Genomic DNA, 23,587 nt, shown 5'->3' on the forward strand with positions numbered 1-23,587 from the left:
TAAAATATAATTATATAATTAAAATTTATATGGTTTAATGTTTATATAATTAAAAGTTATATAGTTAAACAGACATATGAACCAATTGTATATAGTCCCGAGGGTTTGACGATTGACCAGGAGAACACGTCGCTTAACCGCGGCAAAAAAAAAACGGTGTTGACGCGAAGAATAGTTCGGGTTTAACAGACTCGCAGCACAATGGAGAGACAGCGCAACGGGAGCAAAAGACTGCGATGATAGCGAACCAGTAATGGAGTGCGGAATGGATTGGGTTTCCATAGAATGTTATTATATCTAGAAAAATTATCCTATCATCTACAACTTTTGTTGTTATCTATTCAAATCATCAGCCGAGCAAGGCAGAGCAAAAGTAAGGAATGGGTTCCTCATTCTTGATTCAGAGATTTCGACAGAGTTTGACAACAAGAGGAGGGAAGCCCTTTGTCAAAGTATATTTCACCCATAATTGTATAACACCGCAGAAGCTAGAATTAAAAATATATATGTCACTAATTACATATATAAGCTACCAACGAAAATACTAAATAATTATAGGCTGCCACGAATCGTTATCACGATTTAAAAAGACACGACTTTATCAAAACACCCCAGCCGGCCATGATTTACCTGCAGAAATTCAAGGGTCAACGGATGTTTGTCTGAGGACATGGCTGTGCTGTCATGTCGACGGCAGCGTGTATAAAACGAAAAACAGCAGTAGCAATTTAAAATGCAACGAAGCGTTTTTTTGAAACAGTGTGACGGTAAAAACCACATATTGTTTGAAACCCGTCCGAACGGATTTCTTAGCATCCACAGCGATCTGACAGGGTTTACACAAGCATCTACGGTAGGTGATAAGTGTGCAGCGGAATCATCGAACGTGAGAGGAACAGTGGTGAGGCATACCGGAGAGGGGACGGGTGCAACTAAATTTTGAGCTACCCAGTAAAGTGGCAAATCAAGGCTGGGCTCACTTCCCTGCACTCTAGCAATCTCAATCCCTACTATCAAAGAAGCTTCTGGTACTTCTGATGGTTTCAAATTGTTGTCCTGATCTGTCGAAGTGTATGCATTGTTTAAGCCATGCAGTACCATTTCTGAATCAACTTGATTTGAAGAAAGCAATGTATTTTCACTTTCCACTTGCGAAGTGACAACAAAACCTCTTCGTTTTTTATCATCCTCCAATACAGATTTTGTGCACTTGCTACTGGAACTAGTAGATCTCTTGCTCTCTTCACCTGAAAAATGTTTTGGAAAAAGTTCAAGGAGCACACTTGCCAGTGCAGCACCCAGAGTAAAAGTTGAACCTTCATCTTTTGGAATTTCTACAGCCTTGTTGATATAAGTTATCTCATCCCAACATTCCACTGGCAATGCATCAGCAAGATCATCTTGAACTTCTTTTAGATGACGTAAATACAACCGAAGTGGGATCTTTCTAGTTCTACTTGTTTCAAGACTGTCACTTTCACCATGGTTCCGCCGATTTGATAACCCTTTACCAAGATTTGTTCCAGAAGCACCATCCTCAACAACAGGTCCTGGCCTAAGTCATGCAGAAATTCGATTATACCCATCCATGTCACCTTTTGCAACACATCGCCATAGCTCTATTTGATCTGGTTTTGACATGTTCATTATATTCCTTGTGCTTCCGTTCATTATGAAGGATGCCTCTTTTAGTGAATTAATAAAACTCCATTTCACGTTGTCTTCACCCTCACATGGGCTTAATATATCTGTTGGATACCCTCTAAAGTGAACTACTATATTCCATGGCCTTTCCGTCTCTGCACAAAGAAGATCAAACAAGACTCCAGTTGGAATGTACCATTTCAAAGGTAAGCCTTTGTAGTCAAACCATACTGTATATGTTCCAGGAGGCAAGGAACTCTGAAAATGAGGTTTTATGACAAGAATAAGAAGAGGAAGGTATCCATTATGAGGAGCCAAGACCAGAAGAGGTGGGGGGGCAGGAACTGTTGTAACTTCGGAATCATGCAAATGAACTTGCAGTGGAATGTTGCCCATCCACACATACTTGCAAGTAGACGGTTCCCTTGATGAAAGCACAAAATTATGACCACTTACAGTAGCAAGCTCTGAACTTGTCACACGTGCAAAAATTTGAGAGGAAAAACAAGTCATCAAACCATCTTCCACTATTAAGATCAATATCTAAATATGGACGACTCTAAATGTCACTTACACCAGCAGTCACACTGGTTGCAGTAATAATTGAACCGCCTTTACCCACCATCCTTGTTTTCTCGAAGGTATTCACATTCTCCACATCTTCAAGAGCCTGCTTTTTCTCAAGAGCCACCAATGGCAGTTTCTCATTGACATCTTCTTTCAACAAGGATAAATCTAATATCATTTCATTGTCAATATCTACAACAGCCTGCTCCTTCCCCAGAGCCACCGATGGCAGTTTCTCATTGACATCTTTCAACAAGGATAAATCTAATATCATTTCATTGTCAATATCTACAACAGCCTGCTCTTTCTCCAGAGCCACAGATGGTAGTTTTTCATTAACAGCATCTTCATTATTATGATATTGTACATCTCCTTGTTTCGTTACACCATCGTTATCATCTTCCTTTTTATGGATTTAACTTCAACATGCTTTAACTTCTGCATATGGTTGTCCGCCCTAGTTTTGTAATGTAATGTCAGTTGGATAGACCTACCCATGGTCCGCAGACCATGGGATTGTATAAATAGAGCAAGGCTCTAAGTGTAAAAGGAAAATAACGAAGATAATAGAGAAAGGAAGTCTAAGTGGTTGAGTCAAAGTGTAGGGTGTGTCTGTGGGTCGTAGAGTAGGAGAAGGCTCTGCAGCTGTGTGCGCAGAGGCCTAGTAGTCCGCAGCTAAGTGCGCAGACCCCTGCAGCTGAGTGCGCAGGGTGAGTCGAGTCTATAACCGTGGAAAGAATCAATAAAGAGAAGTTTTGCTATAATTCTATGTATCTGTTCTTGGGTTAATGCATGATTGATATAATTTGCAAATATACTGTTTATTTACTGCGTGCACCTGTATGAAGGTTCTATGTTGTTAAGTATAACTTAAAGCACTCAAGTAGGCAAAGATAATTAACTAATATTGGAATATAAGCAAGGTTTTGGGTAATAACACAGAGCATGGTGCACAGCCCCTCGGTAGAGCTGCGTGAAGGCAGTATATCAGGCTGCGAGAAACGGGGAAATGCGCGAAGCAACCTGCGCGCCGGGACAAATCGCAGACCAGTCAAACTCATTAGACATCTCCAGGATGCAGAAACCTGGTTCTAGCACCCTCACATACTACTTCGGGTGAGACCTCAGTCCATGCTCCGCGGACTGTTGCCAAAAGAGCCAATAGTACCGGGATTTGTTTGGCTAATTAGCTCCGAACCTGAGTCAGGCCCCAATAAGCCAACAAATGGTTCTGTTGACCACTACCGGTCAACTACCCATGCAGTACACCCCCTTTTACTTTGCAAAAGGGGTAGCACCTGATCGATGTGTCCGTGCCATCCTGCAGTCATCAGCAGCTTGATCATTTTAATTGTAAACCCAGTCTGCATGTATGAATTGTAAATAATCTTAGCAGATATGAGTCGTGTATGTAAATTGCCTAGGTGGACCTAACTTTCTAATGGTAATCTATGTCCCGGAAGGTTTTTCGTCTCACCGATCCATGATCGGCAGAGTTTTCCTTCAGCCTGACCCCAAAGCTGGGATGCATTTTGTCATTAGAATTTTAGGAGAATCCTACTGTGTTAATCTGCTAGATTATAGTTGTGTCGCAGAACTGGGTGGTTTATGAGGGTCTATGATAAAGGGGTTTTCCCCCTTAAGATGTAAATTGTAAAAGTCATGATGTGAAGTGTCTTGAGGGTTGGAAAATGTTTTAAATCCCCTCATGAGTCCTAAGTCCTAGGTCCTAGGAGATTTTTCCAAAGGCTAAGTTCGAGGATCCATTTAAAAATGAATTAAAAAATTAAAAATTAAAAATAAATAAGTATAATAATAAAAAATATAAAATTATAAAAATATAAAATTAAAAAATATAAAAAATTATAAAATAAAGCAAAAACCCTAAAATAATAAAATAATAATATTTTGAGTGAATGCATGTAAAATATCATTTTTTAATAAATCGACGGATGAGATTAAGAGATGTCTTGATTCTCATCAACAGTCGAGATCATTTCGACATGGATCACTCGAACTAGTCGTTGGGATCATTTCCTTTAAATAGGGTGCTAGGGGTCATTTCAGATTGGATCTGTGAGTCTTGTGCTGAAGAAGCTCTCTTGTAGTTCATTTTTTGTGCAATAAAGAAGACTTTGGGGTTAAAAATCTTGCTGGTGTTACTCTTCTGAAAATGCTGTAAGATTGTTCTATTTGTTCTGCATAATTTTATTTTCAGCCATTAATGATAGCTTAATGAAGATTGATCTAGGCACAGGTATCTTGTCTAATTTTTGAGGTTTGAATGATAGTTTAGATCCTGAAATATATTGGCAGGTATCTCCATTTGATCGGGGTTTCACTATTGTTTTCTCCTTCTATGTTGATGGTTGATTTTAAGCTATGCAGGGAATCCTTTTTTCAGAATTACCGGGCGTTAGGGGAAGTTCTCAGCTGAACCAGCCAACTCCCGGGTTGTGTCTTCTGAAAAAGCCCAGCCAGTTCTTGATCCCGGGCTTATCATTCGAAATATATTTTTATGAATGCATGCAGGGTTTTCTGAAGCGTTTTACAGTAAAATCTGAAATTTTCGATAATATTTCTGCTGTTATTGCTAAATCTAGTTGTTCTAGAGCTGTGAATTTTTTGTGATTTTAGGTTAATTTTGAAAGGTTTTACTTTTAAACTTTGCATATCTCTGTTGGGTTTTTTGCTTTCTATCTTATAGGTTGTAGGCCTGAGATAAGATCTGGAAGAAAAATTGAGTTCTGCAGGGTTATCATTTTGCTGTCCAGAGAATAAAGCGTTTTTTTTTTTTTGGGAACATAAGTTGTCCAAGTGATATATGTTGTGCATGTTCACCCAATTATCATCTAAAAAAAAAAAAAACTGAAAATACCCACGCTGCTGCTACAGTCAAGAAACCTGTTCATTCAAAAACGCATCAGACTTTTCAGTGCCAGCGACAAATGAGAATTTTGATTCCAAATTTTTTGAGGGTCAGCGCAGTTTTGGAATACGCCTGGGGTTTCACTGGGAAATGAAGTCCTGAATGGCATCTGCGTGAGAGATCACGCCATCTTGTTGTCTGCCGCCGTCAATTTTGTTGTTAAGCAAGCCAGTCGACTCTCATCACACAGGCAAATTCGATCTGGATAGCCCTCGCATTGAGTCAGCAACGCTCTCAAATGATCTTAGTCCCTGGTGCCGTCGACCTGTGCAGCATCAAAAAGGTGTTACGGTTTGTATGAACTCGTGTTTGGTCAGCAACCTCAGACCTACCCACGCGTTTTTTGTTTCAGATCGCCTGCCGTCTGGTCTATGAACCCGCAAGCCTGCGGATTTAACAGTGAATGCCAGGTAAAGAAGACCCGATTTCAATCAAACAACTCGGTAGCCTCAGGTCCCGGTTTCCATTTTTTGTTGAGGGCGTGATTGCTTACGATCAACAGGAAAAGCATTTCTCTGCATCGATTGCCAGGTAATTTCTTGAATCAACTGCGTATTATCGGGTAAGCTTCAATCGATTTCAGGTTTTTTTCTACCCTCCGCCGTCGACTGTGCATTCATCGAAAACTTCGTTCATGTCTCCCGCGGTTTGTCTCTTTAAAATTTTGACTTAGTTTCTCATGCAATCGTTTGAATGCAATTTGCGTGTAGAGAGTCATAAGCGTAATTCAATTTAAAAAGGGAAATTCGACTGTGCGTTGAATTTTAGTTTTCATTAGGTTATATTTCAGCGTTTTAGATTAGAGTTGGGTATATATAAAAACTAAACAAAAAATAAAAATAAAAAATATATCGACTTTTCATTTTTATGTTCTGTTTGATTTAGGATTTAAAATTTTAGTTTTATGTTTAGGTTTTATTCTAAAAGTTTTGTTTTAATAAAAAAATATAAAAATTAAAAAAAAAATTATTAAATTTTATTTTTATTTTTATTTTTTATTTTTTATTTTTTATTAAAAATTCGTTAGTTTTTTTTTGTTAGATTTTAATTTAGATTTGATTAGATCATATTAGATCTTCTTATTTTTCTTTTTTTTTTGGGACTTTGTTTTAAAAAAAACAAAAAAAAAAAAAAAAAGGGGAATGAATTTTGCAATTTCAGTTTTAGCCCGGGAAATTTTTAGTTTTCATCTTTTGTGCTGAGGCTAATGTTTTGGTGTGGGAGTTAATTTTTATCGTGTTTATTTAAAGATTAGCTGCATATATGTGATCTCTGGTGGTTGTTTAAAGCATTTACTCTTTTAAGTTGCTGAGCTATTGAACCTTTATGATTATTTTGTATCTGGCAAAAGTTAAGCTTTTCATGATAAATGATTGCTCTTCATGGTTTATAATGCTGCAGTATCTGATACTTAATCGATTAAACATTAACCCCACAAGGCACTGGTCTTTTAACTTCTAAATCTATTTAGTGCTTATCATATCGTGTCTCGTGTCTCCCAACCAATTGGTCGACAGTTGGTCTTCGTCATATCATAGGGTCTACCCCCCTTAGCCGCGGGAGACAGGCTTAAACGGAGGGATCGGGGATCAGGGTGACAGCCCTCGGTCTGAGCGTTGTCGTGTCAATCTGCGCGACAACAGGTTCCATTGTCGAGACCTGGATCTACATAGAGATGTCTGATGTCGTATCACTGGAATCCGACAAAGAAAGGAATTGAAGAGTGGTTGGACAGAAAGATTCACGAGTTCGCAGCACAGGAAAACAGGAATCCGCGATTATCAAAGGAAGAGTGGTTAGATTGCTACTTGTATACGGAGATCCACGAAATTTTCTTTGCATCCTTCCCTACTGAGTTGTACGAGTGGATCGTGAGGCTAGCAGATAGCCAAGGAAGGTGTAAACTCGACAAACCTATTGTGTGGACTCCAGAATTGGTGCACAGACTGGAAGCATCGGAAGATAAGATCGCGCGCGCTGTCGATCACTAGCTAGATCGAATCATAGGAGGGTTCATCACCGAATTCGCGGTAGATACTTCGGTCAGCTATAGTGAGGCAGAACGACGCTTCCTCAAGGGACCGCGAGGTAAGTACGTTAAATCTTTGAACACTTGGATTAAAATGCTACTGTGTGAAAAGCGGGTTATGCGAATAAATTGATGTTTGGGGCTACGCAGAGTGGGAGGATCTACAGAAACGAAGGTAGCACAGAACTAGAAACTAGCCCCTTGATTTCACCTCCGCGAGGAGGCGAAGAGGAGCTCGCGAAGGTTTCACCAAGAAGTGCGATCAATATGATAAAGCAGAGAATTCTGCGCATACCACCCCCACCCACACCACCACCAGTTTCACCATCTTCACCCCCGACTTCGCCCATACCACCTCCGCCACCACCACGAAGCAGTATGGCCAACGCGATAAAGCTACTAGTGTTCAAGGGAGTAGGGAATGAAGATCCGAACCAATTTTGGTTCGTGGTAAAAGTTGTATGGGAAGCACAGGGTGTCACAGACGACAATATAAAGAAGGAAACATTGGTCAGCGTTTTGCAGGATCACGCATTGACCTGGTACATTAAGCATTCCAATGACAATCCGAATGCAGGGATAGTGGATATCCAAGCTGCGCTAAACAAGGAATTTAGCAGGCCAAAATCGGAGGCACAGTCGATCATTGGATTCAAGGAAATCACCATGCTACCAGGCGAAACCCCATGGGAGTTGGATCAAAGACTGAAGTGCACAATTCGCGAAGCGAACATGACCTTAACAAATGGGCAACACCACGAATGGTTTGTAGCCTCGTTAACACTGCATCTACGGAACGCGTTATCGCAACAAAGGCTAACCACTCAAGCTGAGGCTTTGGAGGTCGCAATGAGATTGCACGAGACTCTGATACAAGATCCTAACCTGGGAGTCCAGCAGATTCACGCACAGTTGAAAAACTTGTGCCTGGAGATGCAAAGTTTGAAACAAGACAGGACGGCTCGTCCAGAAGTGCGCAACGAGGTATGGTGCGTAAAGTGTAAGGGCCAGGGGCACGACAAGGACCACTGCCCAGTGTTCGTGAATTACCTCGCGGGAGGACCAATGCCATTGAGACCGGAGGCACAAGTAGGACCAAGCACGGCGCCTGCATTATGGTGCGCGATTTGTCAGATAGGAGGAAAACATGCTACAGATAACTACCATCTACTACAGAAGTATACGTAGAATTCCCAGCAGTTGTTCTGTAATTTCTGCAGGTCAGTAGGCCATGATGAGCGCACCTGTAGAAGTTATGAACTAATGATGGATTGGACTCCTACCTACAGAGTTCAGGCCGAAACACGACCCCTCGATCAAAATGCAGGAATGGCACGCACTAGATTTCAGGGGCGCGGACGAGGCCGAGGTGGAATGGGACCAAGAAGAGGTTGCGGACAGCTAATATGTTACAATTGCGGAGGGTCAGGGCATTATGCCCGCGATTGTACAAATCCAACGAGACCATCATGCTTATATTGTACGCAGTTTGATCATGAGATGGAGGACTGTCCCACACTGATAGCGAGGTTGCGCGATAAAGGAGCACTCCAACCTCCCCCGACTCAAAACTTGCAAATTATGAAGTCTGAGCCGCACAAGGAAGACCCTAATGTAAATATTGTGCTCCGGAGTGGTATTACGACAGGGGATGACAAAGGCAAGCAGCCCGAAGAAAGTACCTGGGTTCGCAAAGCCCCAGTGAAGGAACCAAAATTTGATTTGGACCACGCTAAGGAGACATTCATGGAAGCTAAGAAGAGCTTCGCGAATGCCTCCACTTCAGGAAGTAAAGACAGACTGGAGCCGAAAATGGACCCATCGATGCTCACTACATTCTTGGAGACATGCATGAAGCTGTTGCGTGACAGCAAGGCTGTGAAGGGGCTGCAAGAGCTCGTAACTAGATATGCTGGGACAGCACCAGGAGAATCGTGCGTAATCCGAAAGCTCGGGAAGCACACGACACAAACAGGAAGGGAGATGAGATTGACCGCGCAGATTGGGGAATATGAAATGGATCAAGTGATTCTGGATCTAGGATCGGACACGAACGTCCTGCCAAAGCAGACATGGGAGCGCATGGGCAAGCCTGCACTGCAATGGTCTCCTATCCAACTGCGAATGGCGAACCAGCAAAAGATCCTACCTATGGGGAGATTGCAAGGAATCACAGTAGATATCGAAGGAGCAAGCGCGCTAGCAGATTTCGAAGTGATAGAGATTGTTGATGACAGTAATCCCTATCCCGCACTACTGGGAATAGATTGGGCCACTGACATGAATGGAGTGATAAATCTAAAGAAGCACAAGATGATTTTTGAGAAAATTTCACTGCGCGTAGTGGTACCTTTAGACCTTGCGAAAGGATCGCGCTACACAGAGCCAGTGCACGACTACGACAGCGATGGTGATCTAGACTATATCTACAAGATAACTGCGCACGAGCAATACTGGGTAAATCCAACCGCAGATGGTCGAATCTCGTGGGAGCGCGAAAGCTCCTGTATATCAGATTCTGACGAAGACATAGAACGATGGCAGAACCGATTACACGAGGTAACCATGCTCAACTGTAACCTAAGTCACAAGACACGTCCTCCAGGGTCTCGTGTCCCGTATTTTACGTACTGAACACGAAAACGGCCCTAATACGTGTCGAATACAGTTTTTATCGTGTCCTGGAAAATGGAAAACGTATTCACCAGTTTTTGTCGTGTCCTGCATTTGGAAAACGCGTATTTCATTGGTAGAAAACGTGGCCCTAACGTTTTTCGACAGGTCGAATACGTACCCTGCAAAAAAAATGTAATTTAAAGCCTAGCTGCCCGAATCATAGGTAAATAAGGCCCAACTTCCACAGAAAACGTAATACCTCAACCACCACCAGTGAATGCCTCAGGGTACTAACAAGTCACATGCCAACTATTGTCCCCTGAGATGTACCTACTCTAATAAGGACAAATGTCAGGATTTAGGAAATCCTCCGACACTGCTTTAGACATTCAGGCCAACTCTCAGGACTTGGGGGCTACACACTCAACGAACCGGAAATCGTATTGGAATGCAAAGGCAGGTTCAAGAAGATGCATCGTGGTAGCTTCAAAAAACTAAAAAAGGCTTGGGAGTGACCAATAGGCCAAAACAACATGGGCATTCAATAGATTTTAGCCATAGAAGCGATATTTTAAACCACAAGCACCGTTATTTAATTCTGCATGATAAACAACTCAAGGAAAATGGATTTGCCACTAAGGGAGCGTTGTTTATAAGCTTTTTCCCATAACTGCAAACTCCAGGAAGTAGATTTATTGGCCATTTAAACTAGATCCAACAAATCTCATTGAACACCCATGATGCAAATCAACACAATAAATGCAACAGCAATAGTTGGGAGCTTTTATTTTAACAGTGCAGCATAGCTATAACCTGATTTACAAACAAAAAAAAACCTTCATTCTAACTTGTAACAGAAATGACACCCAAGCGTTGGGCTGATTTAGCTCTATCCTGGGTTTTTCTTATTACCCATTACATCAACAATGTTCTCAGGAAGAAACAAAATGGCCTTGGGAAAGTTAATTCACCTCTATCCCGTTGAAATTTCAGTCTATGGCAATTAATGCAAAACCAAAATTTCATCTCTTACTAGATGTTTCCCAGATCTGATTCCTATGAACTTTCAACCTTGGGGTTGATATGAAATATTAATTTGCATCAGAAAACAACAAATAATATTTCACTTCACAAATTAATATGGATAAAAAACTATATTTCGGTATATATATATATATATATATATATATATATATATAGATATATATTAAATATATATAAAACGTGTCCCCTGTGTCCTGCTTCTAGGTCGCTGCGTTTCGTATTGAATACTCGTATTTACATGTCCTCCGTGTCTCGTGTCCTCGTGTCATTTGACTTAGACTGTAACATGATGACAAGGTCGTTGCGCTGCGTAGCAACAGAGGTAAGAGATCTGCCTACGTATGACGGGTTGGGCGAGGTGGATGATTTCCTAAACAAATTTGAAAAATAAGTGTCGAAACAATAGCGTTTCGACGCTCTGAAATGGGTACTGAGAGCTACGCCCGCAAGATGGTGGGGTACGCACCAAAGAAGTTTCGAGGACTGGCGCGAATGCAGAAGGATGATGCGCATATGGTTTGGGAAGCCTCAAATGCGATTGAAAGACAAGTATGACGGATGGGATGATCCACATGCACATCTCGCAAAATGGACAAAGGTCTATGGGGAAGAACCACAACCTAAGTGGGTGCACCTGTTTTGTCATACCCTGGATAGTATACCCATGAATTGGTATATAGAGACGGAGCTCCGCCACGGCACGAACGAATGGGATATCATGCGCGAAGGATTCCTGTTAACCTTCACGTTTGAGGATCGTTGGTGGGATACTGTTGATGATGCGCTACAAGCAGTAAAAGCAGCTATCTTTAAAATACCCCAGGAACCAATGGAAGTGCTGCAGCCTGAATGGGCGACCCAGCTGAGCTGCGCGCTGGAGTGTTACAACGTAAACATTGAAGAAGACGACGAAGATCCGCGAAAAGTTAACATTCCAAAAACTGAAGGCTATTGCGAGGTTCAAGGACCGTTGATTGAAGACCCTAACATTACCGCACTGGTAAAAACGAAGCAGGTGAACATTGGTACGGAGGCCGAACCGAAGTATGCAACGCTCAGCGACTACTAGGATGATGCCACGGTGGATAAGGTCACTAAGTTACTCCGCGAGTATCAAGACTTATTTCCGACCAAGATCACGGACCTAAAGGGGATCATTGGCGATTTAGGGATGATGAAGATCACCTTAAAACCCGACGCGAAGCCGGTTAAGCAGAGGCCTTACCACTTGAATCCGAAGTACAAGGAAAAGGTCCGCATAGAACTGGACAAAATGCTCGCAACTGGAATTATTGAGCCAGTGGAAGAATCTGACTGGGTAAGCCCTATGGTAGTGTAGGAGAAGAAGCAGAAGGGCGAGATACGAATATGTGTGGACCTCAGGAAATTGAATGACGCCTGTGTGCATGACCCCTTCCCAACCCCATTCATAGATGAAGTATTGGAAAATGTCGGCGGGCAAGAAGCATATTCTTTCACTGATGGGTTCTCAGGGTACCACCAGATCAAAATCGCGCCGGAAGACCGGAGCAAGACCACCTTCACGACTGAATGGGGCTGCTTTCAATACACCGTCATGCCGTTTGGGTTAAAGAACGCGCCAGCCATCTTTTCGCGCATAGTTGTTGCTGCATTCAAAGAATATATCCACAAATTCCTGGAGGTCTACCTGGATGATTGGACTATATTTGGATTGGTCAAGCACCATGTAGCGAGCTTACGCTTGATGCTGGATACTTGCCGACAACACCAAATCGCGCAAACAGGGATTAATGGTAGACCCCGCAAAGATTGCAGTAATTCTGAATTTGGAAGCACTGCGAAGTGTTAAACAATTGCGCGCTACCTTGGGACATACGAGGTACTACAGGAAGTTCATCAAAAGCTATGCACAGATCACTGTGCCAATGGAGAAACTATTGAAAAAGGATGTCACGTTCTGCTGGAATGATGACTGCATGAAGAGCCTGGATGTACTAAAAGAGAAATTGGCCTCCACCCCAATCCTAGTCTTCCCAAAATGGGATGTGGAGTTTCATGTCCATGTTGACGCGTCCTGTATAGCGTTGGGAGCAGTGCTCACACAAGAGGGTGGAGAGGGCTTGGATCACCCTATCGCATTTGCAAGTCGCAGGTTGTCTAAAGCGGAAAAGAACTATTCCACAACTGAGCGCGAGGGGTTGGCTATGGTGTACGCGCTCCAAAAGTACCGACACTATTTGCTAGGAGGACATTTCAAGATGTATACAGACCATTTCGCGCTGAAATACTTGGTCAATAAGCCTATGTTGGGGGACGCATATGCAAGTGGCTCTTATTGTTCCAAGAATATGACTTTGAGGTCGTGGTAAAGCCTGGACACCTGAACACAGGACTGGATCACCTGTCGCGTATTAAGACGGGTCAGGAACCTACCAGTTTGGAGGAAGGATTACCTGACGCACAACTCTTTACTGTGCGCATCGCGGACGGGCACTCTGAAGATATAATCCACTTTCTGACAACCGGGACTACGCCGAAGGAATACTCCGTCCAGCAGAAGAAGGAACTAGTAGTGCGCGCAGCCGATTTTTCTATCATCACGGGGCACCTATACAAAATGGGAAATGATGAGATACTGCGAAGATACGTACCTAAATTTGAGCGAAGTCAGATCCTCGCGGAAGCACATGGGGGTGCTGCAGGAGGACACTATGCAGGACGAGCGACCGCACAAAAGATTCTCCGCACAGGGTTGTGGTGGCCAACCCTTCATCAGGATTCAAAAGCACACTGTAAGGCCTGTGATATATGTCAAAGGATAGGTAAACCATCGCGAAGGGACAAAATGCCCTTGAATCCACAAATGACGTTACGGCCCTTCGAAAAGTGGGCAATCGACTTTGTAGGACCTATCAAACCTCAGGGAAAAACTGGCGTGCGATACATCATCACCGTGACGAAGTACCTGACTCGTTGGGTGGAAGCGCAGCCGGTCAAAGACTGCACAGCCGCCACGGCTACAAAGTTTTTGTTTGAACATGTGTTGACTCGATTTGGCTGTCCGAAAATCTTAATGAGTGATCGCGGTACACATTTCCTGAACGAAACCATCAGCGCGCTAACAAAAGAGTTCTAGGTGTATCACCAGAAAAGCACACCGTACCACCCACAAGCCAATGGGACAGTAGAAGCATTCAACAAAATACTGGAGACTGCGTGTAAGAACCACAGAATTTAAATACCTAAACATGTAATTTAAGCACAGAATTTAAAGAATTTAAATTCACTGATTTAATGAATACCAACCTGTCTGCTCTACTGCGAAGCTCTACTGCAAATTGTTCTGCTCCAGTTCTTATTCTGACTGCAATTCTTGTTCTGGCTTCAATTCTGTTCTGGTTGTGTTACCAAAACGGCCTAAAAACCACCCTGCCGAACTGAGTACAACCTGGGTACACAGTTTCAGAATGCTTTCCAGTTGAAGCAATCTGATCCCCCGTGCCCAAAAACTCCAGTACAATCAAGACTCAAAACTTCCAGAGTGTCTGTATCTCTGTGTTAAGTTTTTGAAATTTTTCTCCGTCTTTCCTCCCCCTTCTCAAGATTTCCTTCCTTCTTTTTAATTCCCCGTCCACTGCCTTCCTCCCATCTCCGTGTCATTATTTTGATACGTGTAATTTTATAAAACCAAATCTTATTTGATTTGTTGATTTTATTCGAATATGAAAATTTGATTTGATAAAGTTTATTTATTATTTTAATGAATTTATTTAATTTATAACTTTAATTAATTTATTTTATTAATTTTATAAATTTTAATTTACAAATTAAAATTTAAAATTAAAACTAACATTTTCTGTTCGTTTGAGGATTTATCATATATATAGTGCGATACATACGGGTCCATGCATACGTAGCTATTGTATGGAGGTCTTGTATGTATGCTAATACTTGTATTTTATTTATAGTTATAGGTGGGTCATTACACCCACTAACCAAAGTATGCAACGCGCAGCGAAGCGATTGGGACTTGCGTGTACCTGCAGTATTATGAGCTTATAGGACAATGTGCAAAAAACTGAAGGGATGGACACCTTTCCGGTTAGTTTATGGTGTAGAAGCTGTCATGCCAATGGAATATATTGTACCTAATCTGCGTATAGCCGCACTTACAAGTATGACGGAACACAAAGCCCTGGAAGAAAGGCTCGTCAGTTAGAAGAACTTGAAGAGAAACGGTTCCTGGCTGGCTTTCATCAACAGGTGCAAAAATAGCATGAGAAGGCCTGGCACGATTGCCATATTAGGTTGCGCACCTTCAAGGTAAATGATTTGGTGCTGCTGTATGACAGTAAGTTTGATAAGTTCCCGGGAAAATTCAGAATGCATTGGCTGGGACCGTACATTGTTAAGGAGGTCACGGATGGAGGTGCGGTACAGCTAGTCAAACTAAATGGAGAACCTTTCCCAAGCAAAGTGAATGGCAGCCGCTTGAAGCCCTACACGGGTGGCCCGGCTATCTGACTAACCAGCGGAAGCACAATCTTCGCGCCCCAAGGATCCGGACAAAGGCGTGGGACTATAAACAAATACAGGGGATACCGGCACAGATGCAAAGAAGCACTCCCGACACAGAGGTCTCAGAACAGCGTATGTAACAGATCCAGCAAGCAGCAGCTCAGTGCGCTGCTAACCTTGCTGCAGTTCCAGAACAGTTGGAGGGACTCTGCGCAAAGATTTCCGCGCCGATAGAGTGACTCGAGGGCAAGTCGCGATGTTTGTGTTGGGGGCCTGTTGGGCATGGAATCCCCCCCAAGGCATGTTTTGGGGCTTAAAGCCCAAGTTTTGACTGAATCTTGTTGTAAAGCTCCGCGAATTGCAGGCGTAGGGCGCGAAACTATGATAGAGTCACAGGGTTGTTCGCCCTAGTTTTGTAATGTAATATCGGCTGGATAGACCTACCCATGGTCCGCGGACCATGGGATTGTATAAATAGAGCGAGGCTCTAAGTGTAAAAGGAAAATAACAAAAGATAATAGAGGAATGAAATCTAAGTGGTTGAGTCAAAGTGTAGGGTGTATCTGTGGGTCGTAGAGTAGGAGAAGGCTCTGCAGCTGTGTGCGCAGAGGCCTAGTAGTCCGCAGCTGAGTGCACGGACCCCTGCAGTTGAGTGCGTAGGGTGAGTCGAGTTTGTAACCATGGAAAGAATCAATAAAGAGAAGTTTTGCTATAATTCTGTGTATCTATTCTTGGGTTAATGCATGATTGATATAATTTGCAAATATATTGTTTATTTACTGCGCGCACCTGTATGAAGGTTCTATGTTGTTAAGTATAACTTAAAGCACTCAAGTAGGCAAAGATAATTAACTAATATTGGAATATAAGCAAGGTTTTGGGTAATAACGCAGAGCGTGGCACACAGCCCTTGGGTAGGGCTACGCGAAGGCAGTATATCAGGCCACGAGGAACAGGGAAGTGCACGAAGCAACCTGCGCGCAGGGACAAACCGTGGACTAGTCGAACTCATCAGACATCTCCAGGGTACCGGAAACCTGGTTCTAGCACCCTCCCATACTACTTCGGGTGAAACCTCAATCCGCGCTCCGCGGACTGTTGCCGAAAGGGCCAGTGGTACTGGGATTTGTTTGGCTAATTAACTCTAAACCTGGGTCAGGCCCCAACAAGCCAACATAACCTTTTACAATAATTTTCAACAAAACTAGGGCACAAGAAGCATTAATTAATTGCAACAATTCCACACATTAGACATCATTCAAGAGAGATCTTCCACAAAATAACCAGTGTTCCGCAGGGACGCGTCCCCCTGGGTCAAGTGCACGCACCCCTCGCACCCGGGACGGGGTGAGGTCTGGTGGTGCGTATCCCCACGCACCCCTTTTGGGGAGTCGTGGGGAGACGCAGGGGGTGTGTTTCCCCAGTGTGGGGGGCGCGACTCCCCAAAAGGGGTGCTTTTGGGTGTCCCCCCAGTGCATCCCCCCTCGAATTTGTCTAATAACACTTAATATAAAAAATAAAATAAAAAAATTAAAAATTAAAAAAAAAAATAATAATAATAATAATAATAAAATTTGAAAAATCATGTATTAAAAAACGTAAAAATAAATAAAAAATTAAAAAGTTAAAACTTACATAGGTTAACTTACCTATTCATTTCCCAAATTCTCTTGCCCGTCGTCGAGCTCTGCTGAGTGCTCTCTTGCCACCATCGGGTTGTGCCTCTTACCCGCCATCGAGTTGTGCTCTCCTGCCGTCATCTGAGCTGTGCTCTCCTGCCACTGTCGAGCTCTTCTCTCCTGCCGTCGAGCTTTGCTCTCTTGCCCATCATCAAGCTCTTCTAGAATGATGAATGATGAATTTAATTTTTAAATCAATGTAGATTATAGAATGATGAATGATATGGATCAATGTATTTGAATATTTCATTATTGAATTTTATTATTGAATCTCATGGTATGGATGAATGATGAGTATGTCATATGAATGATGTATGTATCAAAATGAATGATGAGGATGGATCAATGTATGTCATTATTTAATTCAATTATGAATTTAAATTTTATGTGTGGATCAATGTATTACTATTAGTCTATTTATGCTTTCATTATTGAATATGAACTTGGAGTTTATATATATATAAATTATATACCCCGACATCCCCCCACACCCCCGAAATTTCCCTAAAATTTGAGGGTACTCCCACACGTCCCCCCTGTGTATCTCCCTGCACCGGAGTCTTGGTGGAACATCTAAAATAACACTTACAAGATGACAAGAGCTATATCCATCCATAGAATGAGAAATGGCTCCAAGAAAGAACAAAAATTTCAGCCTCCAAAGATATCGAAATGCATCAATAGAGGTCTCCAATAGTCATCCAAGAAAAAGTGTGAAATTCTTACAGGAGAGTAGATCCAAGAAGTGGTGATGATGCTCTAACAAATGAGAATCTCATCTATAAATATGATCCTCTAATAGTTCAAATTAGCCTGAGATTCCCCTAACATCATTTTTTTGTGAAAAATAACATATCCTTAGTGATAAGCCCACCAAGTAGTTCATAAAGTGAAGAATAAGCCATCCAAAGTGAGCTGAAATGATAAAATGGTGGTGTAGAAGGGTCGTTGGAGGGCCTCATTGAGTCCTCAAAGTGCCAAAATGTGAGTGAGGGCTCCATGAATGATAGACAAGGGGTTGGCCTCTGGGGCACAAGTAGTGGTCTCATGGGTCTCCTGATGAAAAATAAGCCTATGAGACTGTTCCAAACGAGGGCACGGAATGTTATCCTCCACAATGTCCCAAAGCTAAGAAGGGAGATCGAAGGAGGTAACCTCAGACCACTTGGTTCAGCAACTAGCCCTGCTAAACCAGAGAGGGGTCTCTCTATGAATTCGCAGCCAATGAATACTGGAATGAGAAAAGATTTTAGGCTAGATATGCTAGGCTCAAGTAAGGTTTTGAGTTTTTAGGTTTTGATGCTGGATAAGGGATGAAAACCAAGTAGCTAGGTCAAAGTATCAAAGGGTTACAACAGCAAAGATATAAAGGAGCAAGGTAGCAATGCTTTTGTGATGGCTTTAGGGTTTGTTGGTGTAGTGTAGTGTTTGAAAGAAGAAAAAGGTCTTAATGAGCATGTGCACCATGAATTCATTAAGAAAGAAGGAAAATTACACAAAATGATATTCCCATCAAAACAGAGCTTTATGCAAAGAATTTTGCTTATAACCTTTAAGGAAAATCACTGAAGAAATAAGATATGGAAAGGAGAGATGTATATCATTCATAAAAAACTATAACAGAGAAAATACATCATCACAAACTCACTACACAGGAATTCCTAGATAATAGTTGCAACTGCTCCTTTGATTTCTTGAATAAAGAGTTGAAATACAAGCTACAAGTGTTCCCACCTCTGATGTCCAACCCTGTGTTTGACTAAAAAATACATTCATATAGACCAAGAAACCATTTCCCCACTCTCAGGGGTCGAATCCCTCAATGTAGCATCAGTTACATGAAAAGCTCAACCAAAACCCTAAAGACTAGGGAGGTTCAAACAAACCCTCCATTTAGAAAAACTGATACATTTGACCTCAAATCAACTTTAAGAGCATGAATCTAAGTCAAAATTATTCTACCAAAGCCTATTTACCCATAATTACATCATTAAGACATCAAAATAACAAAATACATCATTAGGTCGAAATCTGCTGAAAAAAGCTGCATAAAAGCTCTCACAGGGATATGTGCAATGCCTGGCTTGCAGGAGGATTTTGGAGGCCTTCCTGTGCTCCAAATTCTGAGCTTGATAGCTCATTGGAAAGCTCTAGATCTCTAGTTGTCATTTGACTCATCAAGCAAGTGATTTGGACACTCTAGCAGGGAGAAAATTTGATTTTCCCAAGACTACTCCAATATGTGCAGCACCTGTTTCAAAACAGTGGCAGAAAGTGACTTTTTGACCCCTTTTTTGACATTTTCTCTCAATTTGTCTGCTGGCAAGTCTGCAAAAGTGGATTCAAGGTTAGTAATGATGAGGGACATCCACATATTTGGGTGTATAGATGTAGGAGGGAGCAATCGTGGATACATGAGTTACCTTGACCTTTGTTTTTTTCACCATTCTTCATTTGTCTTTTGCCTTTTCTTGACTTCTATTTACATTATTGCTTAGGGCTCTAGGAGATGAGAGCGAGTTGTGTACAAGCAAAAGTCGAACATGACTCTACCCCTTATCATTATGGCCATCACCCTGGTTTCTAGGGCCTTTGTTTTTTCCACCATTCTTCATTTGCCTTTTGCCTTTTGCCTTTTCTTGACTTTTCTTTGCATTACTGCTTGAGGCTCTAGGAGATGAGAGCATGTTGTGTATGATATAAGCAGTTATTACCCCCTTAAAGTGGGGCAATTCATTGCCCACCAAGGGTTGGGACCTGCATGGGTTCCTTAATGACGTGGGGGCACTCATGAGGCCCTAGGAACTAGGATGATGGCCATAATGATAAAGGTGGAGCTCATGTTCGGTTTTTGCCCACGTGTTATTTAATGTCTCGACCATCTTTTGTAATTTATAATATTCTTTTGTTTTGTTTCTTGCTTGTGGCCATGATATGCTTTTAATGTTCTTTTGGTTGCATCGACCTCCAAGGCAATATTTCTAAGCCCGACCCAAACATGTAGACAAGGGGAGGTGGTGTACCAATGCCTTATGGACCCAGAGAGGGAAGGTGATGAAATACAGCTTGTAATGGGCAGAGGAAGTGAAAAATGTGAAATGGAAACACAAGACCGCACTACCAAAATCGGGGTTTCTCAAGTAGTGTTCTTCTTGAAGTCATAGGCCAATAGGGAAGATCCCACAGGACTAGGATTGAGGATTAAACCCCCCCCATTTAAGGTGAGGGAACAAAACTACAGTCAAAACCCTTTCTTCTTCCAAGTCACCCAATAATCCATGCCCAATATGCCCAAGGGAAAAATAAGCATAAGCACCCAATTGCACAATTTAAAATATATCTTTAAGATTGGAATGCCCACCTTCAAACATATGCTCTCGACAAATGAGCAAGGGAGCATATGACTGACTCAAGAAGCGGATATCAAATGCCACAATACATCGGCTACACTGGTGGCTGTCAAGGGTTGCTGGTTATCGGCTGAAGAGATGTCAAGGAGAAAAATTCCCCTATGGGGTCACCCACTTTTGGTGGGTAACAGGGTCAACATTCCTATAAGCTTCACATTATTGCTGAGGATCTTGTCCATGTTTCCTTGCGTAATTCTTCTTCCTTGAGTCATTGAATGTCTATAATTCCACCAATTATTGTGCATGCATGCTCAACTCTTCCAATATCTTGTTGGCTTCCCCATAGCTAGCCAAGATTATGCTCTGATACTACTGTAATATTTGCCCCCTGGAAGTACCTTAAATTTCCCAACAATTGACTGAGTGCTTAATGAGATTTTTAGCGAGAGGTTTCATCAAACAGTTTATGTGTGCTTGATTGTAGGTGCACTTTTTATAAATTATTTTATTAAAGACAAACACAGAATCACATATACTCCATGAAAATGCATCAACCCAACAGCATATACTTTATATTAAATTCTAAAAGAGCTACATACCAAGGAAAGAGCATACACCAGCAAGATTAAGGAAATAAAATGATAAGTACCAGCAAGTCTGTGATGAACACATAGTTGTAGGTGACTGATAGAATACCCAGAAAGACATCAGCGTTATAATGTTTCCTTCAACAGTGATACAGCACACATTCTGCCCCAAATATGACACCTTCCACTCAGGAAATATTCCCTTATGAACAACAGTCAGATCAGCCCCATAAAACAGGTAACTCAACCCTCCAAAACTCAGCAAATCAACCCTCCTTTCACAGTGATATCAGTCCCATGCAAGGAATGTCTATTTCAGCCACTAAACCAGCAACCATATAACCCCCTCATTTAATATTCAGCGATTATAACTGACTATATATGTACAGTAGTCACTTCAGCAAGTAAATCAGCAACTCGTGAGACCATTACAGCAGACATACTCTCAGCACATTTGGGGAGAAAACTCAGTCACAAGATCAACAACTCGGCCAACATTGAGAATGAGCTTGTCCGACAAGACTTACTGAACTTGGCTCCTTGAAATCAGTTTTCAAGCAGAGAGTATGGGCTCGACCAACAATAGGAAACTCAATCCCTTCCACACGCATCTCCAACAGAACAGGAAACTTGACCCAAACCACACAGATTTGTGGGCAGTGGTACGTCCAACAAAGATGAGTAACTCAACCCCTTGAAAAGTTAAACTCAGCCCTCTTTGAAGAGTAATATAATCTTGGAGAAATCGGCCTCTTTAGTAATGAGAATTTCACTTCCCTGCAATGGAAAATTATTCCATAATACTGATGTTTTTCTGCAGAGAAGCTCTGTTAGATCTTCAGAAAATAAACACTGGAAATATAATCCAAGTAGGGTGGGAATATTGTCCACCGAAGGAGGAGAAATACTAGCTAGGGTGGTAAGGAAACCACCAAAACTAGGGTGAAGATTTCCCTAGAAACCCTCGATCTGAAACTCGCTTGAGTTTCTCAATAACAATGAGAGATGATCCAATAGAATGCTTAGCAAATGAGTCCACCCTTTTATAATTTTTCATTGAGCCTTCTTCCAAGCTTCTAGATTCCCCTTTTTAATATTATTTTATTAGTGGGGGCCACTTTCCACTAAGTGGCTTTTGCCGCCTTTTTCTAATAAAATAGAATTTGCCGCCATTTTCTAATAAAATAATGCAGTGAAAATAATATTTGTCTTCCTTTTTCTAATAAAATAATATTGCTCCCTTTTCATTAATATCATCAAAATTGGACAAACTCCTTAGCAACTTCCACACTCACCAAATCAGGGACATTACATAAAACAGATGAAAATTGAAATGGTGTTCCCTCAAAAGGAAACATGTTAGTAGACACCATGCAGCCTTTACCCTTCACTAAGTGACCCCCTATAAATAATCCCTTCTTGAAAGGGAGGCACAGCCGAAGTTAAAAACGAACTTTACAGATTTCTTTGCTTGATTTCATGGATTCTATAGTAAGTTGAAATTCCAGATCAAATATAGCATTGAAGCACCACAACCAAATGCAAGGAATAATTAACATTTATCAAACAACCAAAATCAGCAAAAGCTTGAAATGAGGAAAAACAAAAACAAAAACAACTTTTGTGTACCTCAAGTATAGGCTGGTAAACAGAAGATGAAATGGGACAAAAACTTTTTTCTAACACATTAGTTCCATGGGCATCTGGCATCTGCCTGCACATACTCCAAGATTTGCTTTCATTCTGAAAACAAAAAACAGATCCTATCTGATTTTTGTTTACACCATCAGGAAAGAAGAGTTGCACTGTGCCATCTCTCCACTGCCATAAATAATAAAACATAGCATGTCAAAACAACAAATTCACAATGTCATATAACTAGTTACTAAAAGTCTTACCAGGCACTACAGAAAAACAAAATTATGTGCAATGCCAAAATATTCCACAAGGACTGTTTTAGGTGCAAGAAAAGGCACACGACGGAAAGCATGCATAACAAATAGATTGCTCGAACAGTATTTTAATTGACTGGAAATGCTGATCAACCATTACCTTTAAACCTTGGAGGCGATTCCCAAAATTTTGATTTGAATTAAGAGAAGTAGCATGTTGCATGTGCATGTCTTCAGCCACAAATTGATCAAGAACATCATAGGGAATAAAAGGCTCCCTATATCGTCCCAGAAATCCAACCACTTGCTGTAGTAGAAGAAAAATGGAATCAGTATCACCCATAAATCATATTATAAAAGACAACATATGAAATAGAAAACTTCTTATGCATTCATTCAGCCACAAAATCATGCCTAGACAGAAAGAACATCTGATTCGTAACACAAGCAAACTTCAAGAGCATTTTAAAGTTTTAAGCATAGCAGAACAGGAAATGGTCCAATCCCAAAACCCAGATGATAACTTGTACAGATCATAAGCACTGTTGATTAATCTTGTTTGGAGTCTGGACAACCCATGGACTCTGTTCATTTTGTTGAGCACTCTTATTCCACTTGAAATCTTAGTCCTCTCAAAAGAATTTTAGTTCATATTTAATACTTCCCGTCTTATAAGCTGTGTGATAGCTCAATAAGAACTGGCAAAGAATTTACTCCCTGCTTTAACTAACTAGCAGATGAGAAATATAG

At 41.5% G+C, this 23,587-nt stretch overlaps 1 protein-coding gene and 1 pseudogene across 2 annotated transcripts in view; both read right to left on the reverse strand.

Annotated features, from left to right (window-relative positions):
• The window catches only part of LOC149198119 (uncharacterized), a 364,260-nt gene that overhangs the window by 235,906 nt on the left and 104,767 nt on the right, over positions 1-23,587 (reverse strand). For both annotated transcript variants that reach the window (XM_089406104.1, XM_089406105.1), the window contains exons 5-6: positions 22,998-23,144; positions 22,575-22,766 (exon numbers count right to left, since the gene is read on the reverse strand). In XM_089406104.1, coding sequence (XP_089262230.1) covers positions 22,575-22,766; positions 22,998-23,144 — 339 coding nt within the window. The remainder of the gene's footprint in view (positions 1-22,574; positions 22,767-22,997; positions 23,145-23,587) is intronic.
• Positions 583-2,157, reverse strand: LOC149198120 (autophagy protein 5 pseudogene; annotated as a pseudogene).

The sequence above is a fragment of the Pinus tabuliformis genome, chromosome 2_2 (genome assembly GCF_031772625.1).
Source record: "Pinus tabuliformis cultivar Carrire ecotype Pingquan chromosome 2_2, CPIR1, whole genome shotgun sequence".
Taxonomy (NCBI): domain Eukaryota; kingdom Viridiplantae; phylum Streptophyta; class Pinopsida; order Pinales; family Pinaceae; genus Pinus; species Pinus tabuliformis.